We start from the raw sequence: 21,952 nt of genomic DNA, 5'->3' as shown, positions 1-21,952 counted from the left end.
GGATCTTAAATTATCTGTCCGATATCATCCCAACAAACTCCTTTCTTTGCTGTTCTTCAGTCAATACAGGTTCAGGTTGCTCTTTAGTCAGCTGCTAGTCTTTCTTGTCTGTCCTCAAGATTTACTCTTCTTTAACATCAAGACCTGAACTGATTTACTCTAATAGGTTTTCCACCCAGACTGCATCCCTTGACTCTACTCTTATGAACACCTTTAGTAGTTTCGTCGTGTGTATTTCCTCTCCCCACATATTTATGCATATGTTTGTTTTCCTCATTTGAATACATACTGTGTGAAACCAGGACCCTTTCTGTTTTCTATTCTATCTCTGGTAGGCATAATAGAGACCCACATTTTTAATGAAAATCTTAAAATGAAAGAATGAATAAGTTGTATAATTATATTTAGAATAGCCTCTCTAGAACATTCTTAAAGATCAAAATAAACATTTTCCTTAAAATTGGCTAATTACAATCTTTATAGCTCATATGGCCCCTTTAAGATCGATTTTAAAGATGTTTATAATATAAAATATAATTTATTTTTGCTGTAGTTTAGAACTGGATTGTTATTATTTTTAAATATTTTCTTTTCCTAGAAATCATTTTAAGTAAAAGAAAAATAATATAAACTTAAAACATGCTTCACACTAGTCTCTGTTCCCAGGACAGCTATGTGTGTAGGTGTTTTACGCTGTCAGTGGACATAGTTTTCTTGTATCTTATTAGAAGCTACCTACAGCAGCTAAGTGGATCATTTTGTTCACCGTAGCTACAGTTATGTTGCTTTACTACCTATTAGTTACCATTGGCAGAGGTCACCATATAGCAATATTCATATAACTGATTGCAAGGTGCAAAATTTCAGCCTTTATCAAAATTATCCAAATTTTATCTGGAATAGAAAAAAAAACACTCATCGTACTGCGGTGGCGTTTGTTTCATTTCACTTAATTGTGTTTTATTTATTCTTTCAGAAATTGAGAAATTTCAGGGTTCCGATGGAAAAAAGGAAGACGAAGAAAAGAAATATCTCGATGTCATCAGCAACAAAAACATAAAACTGTCTGAAAGAGTATTGATCCCCGTGAAACAATACCCAAAGGTACTGCACGCGGCCTGCTGTGTGTTGTCAGTGTGTTTGCGCAAAATGATAAATGTCTTAGTCTTCATTTGCCTCTTTTTGATAAAAATGTAAGGGTTTGCTATATGAATATAACAAATATATGCTACCAAAAGAGCAGGAAAAACTGAAAGTAAAGTGATAAGGTTAGTCCATTTTTGTTTTAGATATAGAAAGCATAATTGCATAATTTAATCATTATTTCCGCAGGGCAATAACTTACCAATTTGTCCAGTTATGCACACACAACATGATTAAGTGTGCTTCTAGATTACACACACATACATACACACACACAAACACACACACAAACTTATTATAAAGGGTAATAGAAAATATACAATATTAGTTAATCACTAGAGGATTGTTATATTCAGAAAACAGTGTGTTACTGGTCTCTGGGTTTTTATGTTCTTGTCTTCTATAGTCAATTTTGAAACTAATTATGGTATTGTTTCCGGTATTAGATCTCTAAGTACTTTTGTACTCAGAAGTGATTGATTATAATATAATATAACATATAATATAGCTTTCTTTGACAAGGTTTTATGGGCAATGCTAATTAATTTCAGTGAATAAAAAGGGTTTTTATTTTGGCAAATAAATGAAAAATCAAAAATAGTCTAAATAAATCAAGTTGATAATACTTTCTATTGTGTGAATCTAAAGCAAGGACCATATAATTATCTTAATAAATAAGGATTACAGAAATGAATGTATGAATGTTATAGTTTACCAATTGTCTTTTAGTGTGATAAACTGTAGGAAATGTAATTAAGTCAAATGCTTTGTTTATAGTCACCTAAAATATGGAAAAGACCATTATATCAACAAACCATAAAATTTAGCTTTCAGATGATATTTTTAAGGAGCAAATAAGTATTGGTTTTAATTTGTTAAACCAGATTTAGTCTATTGTAAGAAGTGCATGATCACTAGGAATATGTTTTTGTCATAAATGTCATTTGATTTTTGTGAATATCAAATGGGACCATCCTATGACTTGCATGAAGGGTTTTAGTGCATAGTAATTGATTATGATAGCAATGTAGTCTATGAAGAAGGAATTAGTAGTTTTATTAACCAGTTATATTTGCAAATAGAGAGCTCTTTCCTTAATCTAGTAGTATATATGGCATGACTTCATACTGTCCCTTGGGATGACACTTGTCAGTCTGGGTTTCTGAAAGCTTGACAGTGGAATGATTCTCTTTTGTCTCTGGCCCAAGGTCACTGACAAAATGGAACGCATTCAGAGACAGAAATGTGTATGTATTGTTAATGCTGAATCTGAGTCCACATTTGAGCCATAATGACAACTGTTGAAACAGAGATGTTACTTGGCATCACATTTTTATATGCTGTACAATTTCCTAATTAATTTGGAGATCTGCAAAGACAAAAATTGGAAATTTGTTTTTGCTTAGATATTTTGGAATTAGAATGCTTAAACTAGGGTTAATATTGGAATGCTACAGAATACATGACATTTGTGCTACAGTGAAGAAAGCCGAACTATTGCGGGTTTTTCAAACAGTATTTTTGTTACTGAGAGTGCTTTTTAGTATACATTTTGCTCCCTTTTTTGAATAGTGACAGTTTTAATTTGTCTGAATATGCTCATGTGTTTGTGTTGCTTCTCATGTAAAATGTGGAAGAATTTGAAAGATGATAGCACTAAGGTAGTACTATGTAAAGTAGTCTCATGACAATTCAGGCTTCTGAAAAAGCCCAGTCTAGCCTGCAGGTCCTTTCAATATTTTCAGTCAATATCTGTTCCATTTATTTACCGCACAGATAAAACTCTAGATTCCTTTAACAAAAGAGAGAATACTATGAAAGAGGTCTATTTCATCCTATTCTATTTAGTCACCTATCAATGTTAGCCTATTTGGTTTTTATAACACAATAATAAAATCATATTTCCCAAACACACCCTGTTTTATCATGTTCTATAATCTTTTCAAAGCTCACTATATTTATTACGATGTATTGATTCTCTCTGAAGATTTATTGACACTTCTCACAGAATATCAGAAAAAAATGCATTTTGAGCACATGTACATTTATGGGCGTAGTCACCTTTATGTGTTTTAGTACTGTGACACACTGAGCAGTGACATGGCTATAAAATTATCCTTCGTTATTAAAATGTGTCTCATCCTTTGTGGCTGGGCTCTCCAGAATGACCTGCATTTTGCATGACCCTCTGAGACTGTTCCCTTGCCTTGATGCCTGCTGTCTGTTTGCACCAGTAATTAAGGTATTGATGGCACAGTCCTTTCAAACAAAGGGCAATAAAGAACTGTGGGAATTCTTGGGGGGAAATGACCTTATCATGCCTTTTCTACGTGACCTTTTTCAGATAGATTTTGTTTCAATTAGTCTCCAATTTCAGGCTAATTTGCTAAGTTAGTTTAAAACCACAAGGAATTGTAAGAAGTTTAATATCTTAAATTATAGAAACTATATGAATGCTGTTGAATCATTTTAATAATGACTTATCTAGAGATTGCATTATTTTATTGATATAATTTATAGAAAATAGGCACGTTACCAGTTATTTTAATGGGCAGTTTTTATTATTTTGGTGACAAGATTTATATAAGTGTAGTTAGGAATCTTGAAAAGGAAGAGTGAGAGGACATATTTGCTGCATTCTCTACAAGGATAGATAACAGAGTCAGACGTTAATTTGGTTCACTGTAATAACCTTTTTGTTAAATAATTTATTTAACTTTGTTTTATATTCATTTGTGTAAAGATGTCAGAACCTCTGAAATGGAGTTACAGACAGTTATGAACTGCCATGTGGGTACTGGGAATTGAATTTGGGTTTGGAGAGATGTCTCAGCAGTTAAGAGCATTAACTCCTTTCCCAAAGGTCCTGAGTTCAATTCCCAGCAACGACATGGTGGCTCACAACCATCTGTAATGAGATCTGGTGCCCTCTTGAGAAACAGACCTGGTCAGTCATACTCATCAACTTAGATAATGAAGCCAGGTGTGAACAAGTTCAACAGAACCACCACACATTGGCTGCCCTTGCATGCATCAACATTGCCAGGGCATAAATTTTAATCAAATTTCAATTTCCTCTGGAAAAGCTGCCAGTGCCCTTAAGTTCTGAGCCATCTCTCCAGCCCCCACAATAATAACTTATTATTGTCTATATGATCTCAGTAACATCAGAGAACTAATTTAAAATGTGGACATGTGGACAAGATTCTCTCTCTCTCTCTCTCTCTCTCTCTCTCTCTCTCTCTCTCTCTCTCCCCCCTCCCACCGTGTGTGTGTGTGTGTGTGTGTGTGTGTGTGTGTGTGTGAGTGTGTGTATACATGTTTATGGAGGTTCGGAAAACCAAGGTGTCATTCCTCGGGGGCCATCCACTATATTTTAATAAGCATTGTATATATCTTTGCATTTTCAAGGACAATCAGCAATTATTTCCTGGGACTCTTTGCAGATCTGAATGGAAATGGTCTCTCCTCCAGGTGCAGCTTTCCTGTCCTCTCTCAGCTTGTCAGGTTTATGTTCATGAAGATGAAATGCTCAGCACTAATTTTCCATGAATGCTACCCTAATTTAACAAGTAGTGATCATGTCCCATGGTTATAGACATATGGAAACAGACCACCACATTCAAAAGCTAAACACGTTATGTAGGAGTTTGGTAGCACCTATATGTATTTTTAAATGGTGCTGTCATCTGGAAAATGACTGGAGAATTAGTTAACCCTGCAGGGAGAGCGCCATGTAGCACTGACTCCTTTTTTTTTTTTTTTAATGAAATACGAAACATATTTGACAAGCTTTTAAAATTTCAATTTAATTCATATCAGTTGCCTAGCCTGTCACTTTTGAATTTAAATATCAGTTGAGAAAATAATGTATGACCTAGATTCAAATTTTATATCAGGACACTTATTCCAATAGGCATGCGAACTGCATTATCTTCTTGGATTTATCCCATTTCCATCAAAATTTAGAGATGTGCAAGGGTACAATGCCTACTACTCCTTTTTTTCCAATGACCTTTTCTCTTAGCCAGTGACCTTCATATGCTCTTTAAAGGCTTTGCTTTCTCATTTTGAAGTTTTACTTATTCTCCACATCTCATATGGACAATAAATTATCTTTTGAGAAAATATCTATTTTTCCACTTTTATTAAAAATAGATTATTTCTCACATAATATATTCTTCAGTTTTCCCTCCCTCTAACTCCTCACAGTCCTCCCCACCTCCTGTCACATCTGGATCTGCTCCCTTTCTGTCTCCTACTAGAAAAGAACAGGCTTCTAAGGCATAATAACGAAATAAAAGATAAAACAAAAATTATTACATTGGAGTTGGACAAGACTATCAAGCAGAAGAAAAAGAGCTCAAGAGAAGGGACAAGAATCGGAGGCCCACTTCTTCACAAATTCCCATAAAAACACAAAACTGAAAGCCATAAAGTCTAACACAGAGAACCCGACACAAACTCATTCACGCCCTGAGCCTGGTGCCTCAGTCTCTGTGAGTCCATATGAGTTTTGGTCGTCTTTCTTTGGAGAACCTTGTTTCCTCCCTTCCCCTCTGGATTTTATTTTCTTTCTGCCTTCATTTCCCCAGAGTTCCTGAGCCCTGAGGAGAGAGATTTCTTGGAGAACTCCCATTTAGGGCTGAATATTCGAGGGTTTCTCCTCTATAATGTCTAGATGCAGTCTCAGTATTTGTCCCTATGTACTGCAGGAGGAAGCTTCTCTGACAATGGCTGAGCAAGGCACTGCTGTAGGCATATGGAAGAATGCCATTAGTACACATTTTCTTTTTACTTTTATTCATTCACTCATTTAGTCAGTCAATAGTATTTGGTTTTACCATTGTTACTTAGATATTTGTTCTCTAGTTCTTGTCCACTCAAGCATTGTCAGGTATGGATTCCAACTTGTAGGGTGGATCTTAAGTCAAATCAGGTACTGGGTGGTGACTCCCACCTAACATGCCTTCCAGGCAAGACAATATTGTAGATCAAAGGGTTTGTGTCTGTCTTGATTTTATGTTTATCTTTTGGTAGTGTGTCTAGTCCCTTCCTGGGCCAAAGATGCTAGAATATAGGAGTGAAGGCTCTACGTAGGCACCATATTCACTTCTCCATATTCAGTGGGTTGTGAAGGTGTTGTCTTCACCAATAGGGGCTTGCTTGACAATGAATTCTTATTCTGAGTAAGTCTTTCAACATTCCTTTTTGTGGGCTTAACCATCCTTACAAACATGTCCTTTTATGTCCTGGAATTTTACCTGACTATCTTGTTTCCTAAATACCTTTGCTCTATGTTAGCCAGTTATTTCCAAGGTATGGTGATACCTTCTTGCCCTTCACATCTCCTCCTTGCATACAAAAAGAGTATGTGGTGAAAATGGAAACTTGTTTATCTGCAGAAATGTGACTGGTAGACAGGTAGATATGAATGCAGGGACCCATACAAGGTCTTTATGTTGTTTCTGCTACAGTTCACAAGTTATTTTCCTACTGACAAGGCTAAAAATAGAATAGGATAAAACATTTAAAATAGTAAAATAGAAAACTCAGTGATATATGGAGTATTTTTTCTTAGAACAGGTGAATACGTAATAAACACTTAGAATTAAGTGGTTTTGTTTTTTGTAGGTCTAGTATTGCACAGCTTTTATTTATTGTTAAAATTATCATACTAATGCTACTCTTCCACTTTGATAGATGAATAAACTGACTCTCAGAAGAGCTGTCTTGCCAAGTCTGTCATTATGGGGTGGTATCTCAGATGTCCATGTGCTGTTAGGGGGATAACTCTGTGATCCTGAAGGTTCCTCCCATGCCTGTGGTGGGTAACTTGAAAGACCTCAAGCGCCCTCGTAACTTTTCTGCTGCTGTGATGAAATGCCATAACCAAGGCACCTTATAAAACAAAGAGTGTGTTTGGGGTTAGAGTTTCAAAGGATTAGAACCCATGACAGTATGTCGGGCAGAATGGCAGCAGGCAGGCAGGCAGGCAGACTTGGAGGCAGGCAGAGATGCAGGTAGACTTGCAAACAGGCAGGCAGGCAGGCAGGCAGACAGGCAGACTGGGTAGCTGGCTGGCAGACAGAGTACTGAACCAGCGGTCCAGAGCTGACATTAAGACACAACCATGAAGCAGAAAGATAAGGGAATTGGTTAGAAATTACGTGGGCTTTGGGAACCTCAATGCCTGCTCCAAGTGGCTCATCTCCTCTACCAGATATACATCTTCATTCTTCCCAAACATTTTCACCAACCTGGAACTTACCAAACTCTCAAATATATGAAGCTTTGGTGCTTTTTCATCCAGAACCACAACATGGTTTGAGCGAGCATTTCTTTCTATGCCTGTTGTAGGTAACTGCTTAGGCCTGGGAGGTTCTTTCACTGTAATTTTAGCACATACCGTCATATAATACCCAAAAATTTGATGTCAAAAAGAATGAAAAACTTATCAAGTAAATTAAAGATTTTGGGATTAAATGTATATTTTGTCAAATAGAAAACAGTGAATTTTCTGTATTTTTTCATATGTAGATATAATGAAGTACAGAGACTGCTGCTTGTGTTTTCTCGTCCCCAAAATGTTCTTATTCTAGAAGATTCTGTTGCTTTTGATATTTTTCTTCTATTCCAATAAGTATCTGTGATTTTTTTCTATTCCAATAACTATCTTACAGAAAATAAATTCTTAGTCTATATTACATGCATTGTCTTCTTTTGGTTTCTGGAACAACATAATTTTATTGTCATTTACATATGGTTATATTTCTCAGATGAGTCTGCTGAATTCTCTACTTGCATGTAACTTCTTATTGCTGGAACTACTAAGAAACTGTCCATAATTTATACCTCTATCTGCTCTCACTCTTTCTGTTACTGCATGAATTGTGCTTTTTTATGTTCCACCAGCTGATGGTCGTCTTATGACTTCTCTTTCTGGGTGTCTGTCAATTAGATCTTATCACATGGTTATCCAGGTGCAGCAGGTAATAGTCATTTGACAATTATTTAATTGCCTCACGGAACACTTTGGTCATCTTTAATCTTTCTACTCTGCGGCAACACAATTACATTAATTTGTTAGGCCACAAATTAAATGTCTCTTGATTCCTTCCTTTCTCCTTAAAATATTTCCTACCATCTAGGTGATTAGTCATTTCTTCAAAAGGAATCAAGTCTCAGAGGCATGGTTAGGAATGTTGAGGAATCTGAGGAACCTGTTATCCTCTGGGGGGGGGGGTGGATTGCAGTGATGGAATCTTTCTGACAGATCTCCTGTGCAAGTATACTCTGCTGGGGGAATCATGGAAAGGCTTATGTAATAAATGACGATCAGTTTCAGTTTACTTCTGCACTGAGTTCCTCCCCATTGCCTTCGGAACAGCCATACTAAGAAGGTAGGCATTTGGTTTTGATCTTTTGTACAAGTCGGGATGGATAGGAGAAATCCCGCCATACAGATGACAGACCTGTTTTCAAACATGCAGACAAATAATGCAGTGATGATTTTGTGTTTGAAAGGTTTTCTTTCATTTTCCTTCTCTCCACCATCCAACAAACTCACTTACAGGACATTTAAGGGGCTGGAAATTATTTTTATCACTTTTTCTATTTTTATTTATTGTTTCTGGAGGAAAACAGACAGTTAATGGGTAAGACAAGAGCAAACATTTGTAAAACAGAAAATCAGAAATTAATCATGTAGGCCCAGGAAAATAAGCAAGGTTATGAAAGTTTGCGAAGTACTTTTATTTTACATCTTCTACTGATGTATGCCGCCACAGAAGTAGCCTGAAATTATAAACAAACAATAAACAAACAAACAAACAAAATCCACCATAGAGATACAGACATCAGGAAAGAGGAATCGGGTTTCTAGAATTCTCACACTGTTACCATCAAAGACAAGTTTCAAAAAAAAGGATACAAGGCATTTTATATGTATGTATGCATGCATGTAAGTGTGCAAGTGTATGTCTGTGTGAAAGGAAGAGCAGAAAGGAAGTCATTGCCTACTCAAAGAAAAATATGTGCTTTGCAGTGATGCCACATGCCTTTAATCCCAGCACTGGGGAAGCAGAGGCAGGTGGATCTCTGTGAGTTCAAGGCCAGCCTGGTCTACCAGGTAAGTTCCAGGATAGCCAGGACTGTTACACAGAGAAACCTTGTGTAGAAATAATGAAAAAGAGAAAAAAGAAAAAGATTATCAGTTAGTGCCCATGAAAATGTTCTGGTTGCTGGTCTAGCCAAAGGATTTAAAATAGCTGCCTTGAAGAACTAAAGCAAAGCGTAAGAAATATACACAATATGTGAATCATTGGAAGTATCAGTAAAGACTCCAAACCAAGCTCTGTCTGGAATTCTACAGCAGAAAGATGTGAACACTTTGAAAATTACTAAGATGAATTCAAAAAATATATAATCAGAAAACACAACTTTGTGCATACAAATATGGGGCTATAGAAATTGTTGAGTACTTAGGGCTCAAGGGAAAAAAAAAGGTAAGGTGAACCTAAGGAGTTTAGGACATAGAATAAAGCAGACAAAGAAACATTTTAACTACAGAGATGAGGGTACAAGAGAGAGGACATTTGCTATGATGATAATAATGGAAAATTCTAAAATTTGACAAAAGACAAAAAAAAATAGATGTTGAAGAAGAAACCAGAACCCTAGGGAAGATGAACTCAATGAGACCCACTTCCAAACATTTTATAAAACATTTTAGCAGGACAGACAAAGAAATAAGCAGTCAGAGAGAAACAACTTGTCACAAAGGGGAGTACCTAGTCAGCCTGCCTGCAGCCTTCTCAGCTCCCACTGTAAATACTAGGATACTGTGGTCTTCTATCTTCAGAATCTTAACACAAAACTACAACAACAAAAACCAGTGCCAGGCAAGAATCCTAAAGCAAGTAAACACCTACTTCAAAAATGAAGTGGCTAAAATGAAGACAGTCTCTGGTAAACCAATGCAATTGAAGGGTTTTCCCATTAGAGTTTTCTGTAAGAATGTTTGAGGAAATCTTGCAAGTAAAGGTAAAGGCATGTATACAATACCTTTTGGATCTATGAAGAACTAAATAATGTTTCAATAATGATAAGTAAACAAGGTACAAGATAAGCATAATTGCAAGTTTTGGTACTCTCTTTTCTACTTAATTTAATCCCAGATACTTTGGGAGTAGAGGAGAGCTACTGTTTAATGGATAATATTTCCTCTGTGCAGAAGAACAGCATCACAGAACCCAATCACTGACAATTTCATACCATTATAAATGCATTTGATTCCATTGAATTATAGACATGAATAGATGTGATTTTTATGGGCACCTTCATAAATTTCAATGAGTTGGAGAAACAGAAGCAGCTGCTTCCATTACCTTGTCCTGTGTCATTAATTTCATGTTTCTAATGGTAGTAGCATCTTGACCGTTCCCATTTCTATGGTAGCCTTTACACTCTCTTCTTAGTAGACTCAGGTAAGATGTGGGTCAGATCACACCCTTCCTTTCCATGTTAAGAACATGTGGAGCAGCTCCAGAGATTCCCCATTTTGCTCAGAGACTCTCTGTGATACAGAAGCCTCCGTCCGCCCTCACCTTGACATTCACAATAATGTTCACCTCCTCTACCTTTTCTTTGTCCTCAGTGTGCATCGCCTTTCAACACATTTTGTACTTTTTCTTACTTGCTACCTAAAGTCCACCCCCTGTTATATGTAAAGCACGATGGCATTTTATTGTCTTGCTCAGTCTGTCTTTTATGTTAATTATGTAGAAGTGTCTAAGCACTAAATATTTTCTGACAACACACATGTAAATGTGTCCCGGAGTTTTTTGCTAGTGGGAACAGTTTCTATGAAACAAGACTAGAATATGGGTCCCTAGATCATCCTCATCATGTAGAATTTCTGCAAATCCTGTCTAGACAGCAGTCGCCACAGGCACTCAGAAAGAGATCAGAACTCCTCATGGCATTCTAACCCCACCGCTGCTTTAATCTTGCCACGGAGTCCACCTACGAGAGTAAAATAATTCTAGTGGAAAATTTACTTGACTCTCATGTCTACCTAATCAATTATGTTACCTAATCAAATTTCCTATTTAAAATTAAGTTAAAAGGTTAACTCAGGAGTCTCTTTCAACTCCTCATTTAATATTGTCTTATAGTTTTATTACCTAATCACCCATTTTTACTAAGTACAGAATATTGAACATTATTTGACCTTTTACAAACGAGCTGTCATAGCTTGTACATCATTCTTCAGAATATTAATTTCAATTAATTCATTCAATTTTTCAAGAGATATTTATTAGAACTATGTTAGACATTTGGCATTCATCTCACAACTCTGAATGTGAGAAAAGATGGAATTCTGCAGAATATTAAGCGGTCTTCCTAATATATCCTACTTTATGATAGAAATATAAATGCTGGGGACTGTGTTAAGTCATATAGAAACTTAAGCCAATTTCAAGAACAATTTTCCTTAAAATATAGAGCTAAGTTATGAAAAAGAAAGAAGAATATAAAATAAGGTCATTATTTGACTGTCAGAAAAAAAAAAAGAAAAGAAGCAGGAGACACAAGGGTGGGGAGAAAGAGCAGGGAGGAGAGGACAGAGGGGCCGAGTGGCTGCGATTAAACATTAATACATTAATATTTGGCAGGCATGGTAGAGAGAAAGAGTGAGGGAAGTTGGGGTGATGCATTTTTTGCTGTCAAGTCTTCTTACTAAAGACACATTCATCCTTACATGTGTCTTTGTAACTTGATATATTTTTAGCTGTGCACTATTTCATGTAAAGATTCCTTCTGTCTGGAAACAACTCTTAGAGACATATTTAAAAAGTAAAGAGGGACAAGGAAGACAGTTCCTGGGAAAACAATCAAACTTTGAATTGTAGTTGCCTGTGCCTGCTCAGCTGCACTCTCACTAAAGGGTTTCATTTGATGGGTTTCATGAATGCAGTGGTAAGGCTCTAGTCCTTACATCTCAGTTATGTTGAAGCAGAGATTGAGATCTTTGAAAATACATATTAGAAGTTATATATTCTCTCTATATTGAAATTCACAGAAGTTGCTATAAAATTTATTGGCTTTAGGTGTAGACTTCTGACATGGCAGTTATATTTCCTCTTAAAACATATGAGTGCATGTTCCTGATGAATACATTTTTTTACTTCCTACATTTCTGCATGATAACTATCTTTCAGATGCTGTGGTGACTAGAGCCTAGTATCCCAGAAACTGGTTTATTTTAATTATTAGTCATATGTAGACAGCGGTGAAGTTACCACACTATACACTCATCTGGATTTAGTTAGATGACTTCAGAATTTTGAAGTTTTGAATAATTTTTGGTTTGGGATTATGAAAAGCTACAAAATTAATTTTTATTACGATGAGTCAGTGGTGATAGATTAGATAGACAGAGAGCAGATAGATAGATAGTAGATAGATAGATGATTGATAGATAGATAGATAGATAGATAGATAGATAGATAGATAGATAGATAGATAGATGATAGATAGATGATAGATAGATAGATAGATAGATAGATAAATAGATAGATAGATAGATATTTCATGGCTATATCAACATGAAGAGAGATAATTTATAAGGGATAATATGGGGAAGAAAAGTGAGGCCTTTGGGAAGGGAAGTAAAGGCAGATGCAACAAGAGAGAATAATAGGTAGGAAATAACGTACTTCTCTGTGTATCCACATACATGTGTATAGTCTGATGTTAGAGTGTTTGCTGTTGGAGGGAATGAGAGGGAAGGCTGAAGAAGAAGAGGGGATAGGATTGGGCAATGGATACTTAATGTGTATATGTATGAGTATCATAATGGAATACATTATTTAGTACACTAAGTAAAATATTAATTGCAAGTACAGCAGATGTGAAAACAGGAGAGGGTAGCAGCCAGCAGAAACTTGGAGGAGGAGATGTTAGATGGCAGGGTGCTGATTCTGAGCTATGTGAGTAGCATGCCTTTGTGAAGATGGCCCAGTGGAATCAGTGCTTTACAAACTAATCAAAATAAGCTGTCAATTGATAAAAATATAAACCTATCATTTGTTATGACTTGGGATATAATATATAGGTTTAATGCTTTTGACCTTTGTATCCCAGATGACTTGAAGTCTTCAAAAGATTTGTAGACACACTCACCCTTCATTGAGCAATCAGTTGTGATTAGACCTATAATATAGATCTAATCTATAACAGGATCCTTTTATTTTTTGAATATCTAGAATTGGTTGTACTGCTTTTTGGGAACTGTATGAGGAAATGCACTAATTCAACATTCAGAATTCTGCTGCCAAACAATATTTTCTAACTAGACAGAACGTGCTGTAATCCTGTTTCACATCTGTGGAGAACAATAAACCCATTAGATCCTTTGAAATTCTGCAGGGATTTGTTTCCTCATAGCCATATAGGATAGAAAACTCCAATGTCAGAAAAATGGAAAGATCATGGAGACCTACTTCCTTTATTTTTACCCAGTTTTCATCCTTTGTGCTGATGACTTATGGAACTTCTGTAATTCTGTAACTAATGAGAAATGGACCTGGTACTAATATGCACTATGCATTTTTAAAGAACGAAGTGATATTCAGAGTCGTGTTGATGAATTTTTAAGAAAAGCAGTAGTTTCTGTGTGGAGTGGCACCAAAGGACTCGGGTTTCGCTGTGTCCAGGCAGTATCACACAGAGGGAAACAGAGAGGCCCTGTGGCCTTGGCCTGGGTCCCTCATATTGTATTGATTCCTGGCAATGACAGTATCACTTCCTGTCATGTTTACCAGTGAGAAGATTTGCTGATAGTTCCCTAATTTGTATTTTCAGCCAATACTCTCTCTTATCTCAGTTTTATGTAGTGACTAACTTAGTTTAGCTGAAATCCTCATTTGAATACACTTACTGCTACTCAAGCAATGGAGATTAAACCCCCTTCCTAGCTCTCTGTTGCTCCCCTGACCTAGCTCTTCCTGAGACAGCACTCTCTATAAAGAGTTCTCTGGTAACTTCACACACAGCCTCTCACTGGGCACCTTCAGAGTCCTGCTTCTTTGCTTCCCAGGCTTTGTTGACTCTTAGAGGTGCCATTGTTATCTTTTATAACACGATGATGAAACCAAATATTTTTAATGCAGTATTAGTGAACTAGTTAGCCAATTACCAAGAACTCTTCTAGGCAAGTACTGCAGGAAAGACATTTTGTGTTTTCCAGGAATCAAGTGGTGGTGTCTTAGCATGAAGTCCCTAGGTATAACTGAGTGCCGCCTTTAGGAACACACCATAGGGCTTCAGGTAACATCTGGAGTGAGGGCTGGAGAAAGGGAAGAAAATAACATTCTTTGGACTGCACTCATGATTTAAAAGAACTGAACATACTTCACACCAGACATTTTTCAAAAAGCAAGTATGTGCTTCTCGTGGTAGTGTATGTGTTCAGGTCCCTGTATGTGTTCAGGGCCCAGGTGACATACTGAGGCTCCCCAAGAGAAGCTTTGAAAGCTTGATTCATTCTCTCTAAATACTTTGACAAAAAGTCAACAAACACAAACATCACGATTGACATTTATATCACTTATTGTTTTATTGTTTGAGAACCAGTTGAATATATATTATGTTTGATCAGTTCTAGCCCCCATTCCTTCGCCTACAGTTTCTCCCTATCTCCATTACCACTTTATTCTGGAAACTTCATTTATTTTGTTTTTAATCCCCTTGAGTCTACTTTACCACTTCCTCTAGGTGTTTGCGTGTAGGAACAGCTACTGCTTTATGAAAAGCCTTTCAGAGTCCCTATTCCTGAACTTACTTTTCCTCCTCCAGAAGCTAACAGTTGCCAGTAGCTTCTCATTTATCATTGGATTGTATGAGCCTTTAGCAGGTCCATGGGTCTTGTGTATGTATCATAGATGCTGTGGGTTCATGTATGCAATGTCCTTGTCATGTTCACCAGATGACGTTCTACTTTTGGCTCTTGTAGTATTCCTGTTCCCTCCTCCATGATGACCCCTGATATGTAGAGGGAAAGAATGTGATGTAAATGTTCACTTAGAGATGAGTATTCTGCAGTCTATTATTCTTTCACATTTACTAGTTGTAGGTCTCTGTGTCAATTTCCATCTACCACAAAAAGAAATTTCTCAGTTGACAGATACACTTTTCAATGGGTAGGAAATAAGAAAAGAAAGGCTGATTAAATCATGTATCCATTTAGCAGAATAATATCATGGAGTTCTCCTCTAGGGACCAGGGCCTAGCTAGTTACTCTCTTTAGCCCATTGTTGTACTAGTCATGTATTCCATGCTATAGAGGAGGCTTTAAATTCACTCAGAAAATGATTGGTCACCACCATAACCTTTGAGCGGTTACACTAGTTTTCCTGTCTTGCTGTGCCTCTCTTACTGTAGCTTCCAGGGTTGACAGCTGATTAGACTGTTAGAGATTTTTCTCCCTGGAAAGATAGAACCATCAGGAGCCATAAAAGGTAGACAGTAAGGACGAAGCTCCCAGATCCATTTCCTCACATTTTATTGTTCAAGTCAATGGCATCTCCAGTCATAGGACCATGCCATCAAATTCCAGAGCATAGTCAAGTGCAGTGCCAATATCATGTGCTGTGTGGGGAGGGTCTATGTGGGACCCCACTGAGCAACAAGTCAAAAAGAGGCAACCCATACCTGGCACTGGGCCTTTTCATAGATAGCCTATGGTGTGTAGGAGAAGCATCAGCCCTCCGTTTAATCTTTTAAGGCTGAAACACTGCTTACTTATTTTTCAGGCTTTAAAAAGTGTGATAGAACTTGAAACCTGATATATTTTTTTGTTTGTTTGGTTTTTTTTTGTTTTGTTTTTTCGAGACAGGGTTTCTCTGTAGTTTTGGAGCCTGACCTGGAACTAGCTCTTGTAGACCAGGCTGGTCTCGAACTCACAGAGATCTGCCTGCCTCTGCCTCCCAAGTGCTGGGATTAAAGGCGTGCGCCACCACTGCCCGGCTGAAACCTGATATTTTCAAGAGCATACATTCCCTTACTTTTAGCATTAGCCAGAGTGAGTGGACAATGAAGAAACTATTTCCTATCTGATGAAGCATGTGTGAACTTCTGAGAATGTATTCTGTTTCATATAAACCAATTTTAGTTTATAATAAATGTTAAGGAATTTCATTATTTACTCAGGCTTAGAATTACACAAGAAAATCTGGATTTGGAATTTAACTCTGCAGCCTGTTCCATTGAAATGAAATGATTTTCAATTCATAGTTTATTGTAATGAACTTAAAGTTTGAAAGAGAAGGAAACTAATCCTTGAGATATGGCCTTAAATTGTGTAGTTTCATATTCATCCTTTGATCGAGTTCTGGAATAATGCTTCACAGACCAGGTTTTCCCCTCAAACCCTGATTTGCGTGCATAATCAGCAGTAAGCCTCCCTTCGCCAAAGCTCCAGTGCCACCAGTTGGTCCAAGACTCTGCCGTGGCTCTGCTGTGTTCACAGAATCCCAATGTATGCGGTTGAAGTGCTAGTCACAGGCTAGAGATATTAATCTGTTTATTTTGGGTCTGAGTTATGTCCCCTGGGGATACTTGTCATGCACACATTTCAACTCAGTCATCCCTGAGGAGTCGTTAAGTTTGTGAGTGACAGCTACAGAGCAGCCTGTACCAGTCCATGCCAGTCATCCCTTTGGAGCAAGCAGGTGGTAACGGCATAAGTGAGCTTAGAGAAAGAATGTAGTCAGGCTAAGATTTGAATATGGATTTCTGATCATCATTCCTTGTCACATTTTAGAAATTTCAGTGAAAATTCTACCTCCTTTTCAAATAAAATGTTAGTATATATCAATTGTAGAGAGTAATATGTCCAATTACAGTTTTATACATCCATAAGTCATTCTTTCATCATTTTCATTGGTATTATATTGATCTCCCTGAGCATTCTTCCTCTTGCCTATAATCAACCCCCTTCTAATTTTCTGCCATACTTAGTTTTCTTTCCTCCAGGTTTTGTATATGGGAGAAGGCATGCTGCAAGTCAGCCTTATATTGATGAACAGGCTGACATCTGTTTCCACCCACTTTTTCGCACATGGCATAATATTGTTCTTGATGCTTGGGCAATATTCCATTATTTACATACACTACATCTATTCATCGATGGATAAACACCTGGCCTGGTATCATATCTTGACAAATGTAAATAATGCCTCTGCAAACACAAAATATGCTATCTCTATAGTAGGCTGGCTTGAATTCCTTCCATTATATGCAGAGATAAGATTTTGCTGGATTGTATGGATGTCCTCATTTTAATTTTTTGTAGGAGCCCAGTAATGATTTCTGTAGTTCCTAGATTAATTTTCATTTCCAAAAATAATGTTTAAGTTCCTTTACCCATAGCCTAAATAGATTTTTTTTTTGTTTCTCATTTGAAGATAGCGTTTTGCTGGCATGAGATGATATCTCCGTGTGGTTTTGATTTATCTCTCCCCGATGACTAAAGATGTTTGATATTTCTTTATTCAGTTGTTAGTCTTTTGTCCTTTCTCTTTGAGAAATATTTGGAGAGTTTTGTTCAGGTTTTTATTCATAGGCTTGGCTAGTTTTACTATTACTATTTTTAAATTTTTATAGTCCAGATGTTAGTCCTTTGCTTGATGAATACCTAGTGAAAGATTTAAAACACTTAGTAGACTATGCCTTCAGTCTCTTGCTCCATTTGCTGATCTGTATGTTCTTCAGTTTGGTGCGTTGTCATTCATGAATTCTTCCTATTATTTCCTGAGCTTTGGCCTGCTACTTGAAAAATTTTGCCTATATCAATCTTTATGCTATATTTCCCTCTAGTATCAAAATTTCAGCTCTTATAATAAGAGTTTGAATTCTTGTGTAGATGATTTTTGAACATATGAGAAATAAGAATTTTACTTCATTCTTCTACAGGTTTACTTAAGATTAATTTCAAAAGCAAATTCTATTTGTCAGTGAATCAAACATTTTTAATAGAACATGGATTCTATTGTTTAATATTTTTTTTAGTTTTTAATCCTAATTTACTTTTTTTTAAAAAAACTATCTTTTCTCATTTTGCATGCCCAATCCATTTCCTACTCCTTCCCTGCCTCCTGCTCCCTTCACCTTCCCCCCAACCACTCCCCATCTCACCCCCCTATCCACTCCTCAGATAGGTTAAGACTTCTCATGGGGAGTCAACAAAGTCTAACACATTGCTTTGAGGCAGGAACAAGCCACTCCCCATTATATCTAGGCTGAACAAGGTATCCCTGCAAAGAGAATGGGTTCCAAAAAGCCAAAATAAGCAGTAGGGATAAATCCTGGTCTCACTGCCAGTGGCCTGGCAGTCTTCCTAGCCATACTACTTTCACCCACATTCAGAGGGCCTAGTTTGGTCCTATGCTGGTTCCATGACTGTCAGGCCAGAATTGGAAGGCTTCTGCTATCTAAGTGTTTCAATGGGTATCCCCATCATAGTCTTGACCTCTTTGCTCATATTCTCACTCCTCCCTCTCTTCAGCTGGAATTTGGGAGCTCAGTCCAATGTTCCACTGTGGTTCTATGCATCTGCTTCCATCAGTTGCTGAATGTAGGTTCTATGATGACTTAAGATGGTCATCAATCTGACTACAATGCAAGGCCAGTTCAGGCACCTTCTCCACTGTTGCTTTGGATTTTAGTTGGGGTTATTCTTGTGGATTTCCTGGGAATTTCACTAGTGTTAGATTCCTTGCTAGCCATATAATAGCTCCCTCAATAAAGATATCACTTTCCTTGTTCTTCATCTCTGTCCTTCCCTCATCTTGATCATCCAATTCCCTCTAGTTCTCCTACACCGTCCTCTTCCCCCTCCTCCCCTTCTGCCTTCCCTTCTCCTCCCAACCCCATGCTCCCAATTTCCTCAGGACTTCTTGTCTATTTCTCCTAAAATATATATAATCTTAGGGTTCTCCTTGTTACTTAGGTTTTCTGTAGTCATGGACTTTAGGCTCTTTATTCTTTGCTTTACAGCTACTATCCACTTATGAGTTGGTACATTCCATGTTCATCTTCTGGTTCTGGGTTACCACACTTAGGATTTTTTTTTCCATTTTCATCCATTTGCATGCAAATTTAAAACGGTCATTTTTTTTTCTGCTGAGTGGTACTCCATTGTGTAAAAATACCATATTTTCTTTATCCATTCTTCAGTTGAAGGGCATCTAAGTTGTTTCCAGGTTCTGGCTATTATGACTAATCCTGCTGTGGACATAGTTGAACAAATGGCCTCATAGTATAGCATACTTTAGGTATATGCTCAAGAGTGGTATTGCTGGGTCCTATGGTAGGTTGATTCCCAATTTTCTGAGCACAGTAGATCACTTCCTAAATATAACCCCATAGTTCAGACCCTGAGAGCAGCAATAAATAAATGGGACCTCCTGAAACTGAGACGCTTCTATAAAGCAAAAGAAACAGTCAAATAGACAAAAAGGCAGCCTACTGAATGGGAAAAAGATCTTCATCAACCCCATATCAGACAGAGAACTGATCTCCAAGTTATATAAAGAACTCAAGAGGGGCTGGAGAGATGGCTCAGTGGTTAAGAGCATTGCCTACTCTTCCAAAGGTTCTGAGTTCAATTCCCAGCAACCACATGGTGGCTCACAACCATCTGTAATGAGGTCTGGTGCCCTCTTCTGGCCTGCAGACATACACACAGACAGAATATTGTATACATAATAAATAAATACATATTTAGAAAAAAAAAGAACTCAAGAAATTAGACATCAAAATATTATATAACCCAATAAAATGGGTACAGATCTAAACAGAGAATTCTCAACAGAAGAATTTTGAATGTCTGAAAGACACTTAAGGAAATGGTCAACATCCTTAGCCATCAGAGAAATGCAAATCAAAATAACTCTAAGATTTCATCTTACACTTGTCAGAATTGCTAAGATTAAAATCACCAATGACAGCTTATGCTGGAGAGGATACAGAGTAAGGGGAACACTATTCCATTGCTGGTGGGAATGGAAATTTGTTTAATAAATTTTAAAAGAAACATTTTAGGAGTGGAATAATTTGCATCAGTGATGATGAAGCATGGAAAAGGAAAGTTTGTTGGTCCAAAAGATTAGAGGATTAATATCTGTTGACTATATAGCAAGAGGAAAGTCCTCGTATAATAAGTTCTTGTATTTAAGTTAGAGATGAATAAAAAATTGAAGGCTAATTTATTTTTGAAATCAATCTTAAGTAAACATGCCGAAAGTTGTAGGAAGATGCTTTGCACATCTTGCCATTGTTTTACCAGGCTGTCTAATGCACAACTTGAGGATTCTCATCATAAATATTTCTATGTCCCTTCCTGCTGCTATAACAAAAATGCTACTGGGCCTCTTAAAATTTGTAGAGACAGATGCAAAGTTCTATCCTTATATTGTCAGTAGTCACTCACAATACATAAAATAGGGAGGCGGCTAGCACCAGCAGAAAAGGATTTTGTGCATCCCGAGAGGCCTCTGTGCTACAGCTCTCGTTCTAAAACCTAACATGCATGGAAAGCTCTGTGTTTCTATTTTTCTTTTTCCATTTCTCTTCTTTCTTGGTCTTATTCCAATGGTGGTAATAGGTACTGTGTTTGCTTCCATTGTGCTCTCACCATATGTCCTGTTTTAAAGCACTGTGGTTGGCTCCACGACTCATGGGCCTCTTGAACTTAGGATGGATTTTTAGCACCATATTCTTACCATGGAGCACAGTTCCCTGCTCAGGTTTGTGAATAAGTGCCTCGGTGATCAACTAATTAATGTCCACATAAAGCCTCACTTTCTTCTGTTGGAAGGCATTGCTGGCTGCTTGAGGTTGTTGTCTCTCATGGCAGCTTTCTCTAAAGCTCAGCAACATGGGAACTCCATCCCTCCTGAGCAGAACTTCCTGCCTTTACCTGCCCTTATCTGGATAATGTCCCTGGTCCTGAAGGATTGACTTTATCTGAAAGCTGTCTCCATGTGTGAATGTCTGATTTATCTTTAGCTTGAAGTTTGGCACAGATTCCTGCTAGAAGACTTGTACTAGGAGCTCTGCTATAGGACCCTACTGCCATAAATAAAGCCTTGTGATAGGAGCAGGCTACTTAATACAAATTAAGGTTTGTCCCCAGGCTCCCCAATCTTATATATTCCTTATACTCTGGAATAAAGTTGAGTTGTTTAAATGAAAGCAGTCTCCCGAAGCCCTGTCTCTGTGCTCATGGGTCATGTACAAAGCTTTCTCTTGCTGCTTCTGCCCCTTTGTCTTTGCAGACTGGTGGTTAACTGGCCCAGGGGAAAATGGAAATTCCCACACTCTTTATTGACGAACGCTAAAAATTAAAGTTTGCCTTATGGTTAGATAAAAATGGTATTAAAGAGAAATGGCAGCATGACTTTTGCTTTATTTGTCTATTGGCTGCAATCAAAATAGGACCAAAGACAATCCAGTTATCACAAGTATTTATTAATTCCCAGAATCAATTCAGGAAGTCAGTCTGTTCTGCAAACATTAACATAAAAATGTGTCCAAACCGATTTTCCATGATTAGCATTTATCTGTCTGCCTGGTGCCCTGTAGAGTGTCTCACCTTTCTGTGACCTGTGGAGGATATCTATCTTAGTATGTTCATTTCCAGTTCAAGGTGGATAATGTCTGAGAGTTTTGTGTTTATCATCCTTGCATACACAAACTGCTTAGTGCTGAAATAAATGAGTTAGTCACTGGCCCCTGACCT

General features: G+C 37.3%; 1 protein-coding gene across 4 annotated transcripts in view; it reads left to right on the top strand.

The window, feature by feature from the left end:
* Nucleotides 1-21,952, top strand: part of Khdrbs2 (KH RNA binding domain containing, signal transduction associated 2) — a 396,449-nt gene that overhangs the window by 68,547 nt on the left and 305,950 nt on the right. For all 4 annotated transcript variants that reach the window (XR_007590495.1, XR_007590496.1, XR_007590497.1 and 1 more), the window contains exon 2: nucleotides 977-1,104. Coding sequence is in view for 1 of the 4 variants with exons in the window: in XM_050134757.1 (XP_049990714.1) it covers nucleotides 977-1,104 (128 nt within the window). In the remaining 3 variants the exon portion in view is untranslated. The remainder of the gene's footprint in view (nucleotides 1-976; nucleotides 1,105-21,952) is intronic.

This window comes from Alexandromys fortis, unplaced genomic scaffold (assembly GCF_014885135.2).
Source record: "Alexandromys fortis isolate MF-2015 unplaced genomic scaffold, M_Fortis_MF-2015_v1.1 scaffold_20, whole genome shotgun sequence".
In the NCBI taxonomy this organism is placed as follows: Eukaryota; Metazoa; Chordata; class Mammalia; order Rodentia; family Cricetidae; genus Alexandromys; species Alexandromys fortis.
The sequence above is the reverse complement of the archived record's forward strand: the minus strand, read 5'-3'. Positions and strand labels throughout refer to the sequence as shown.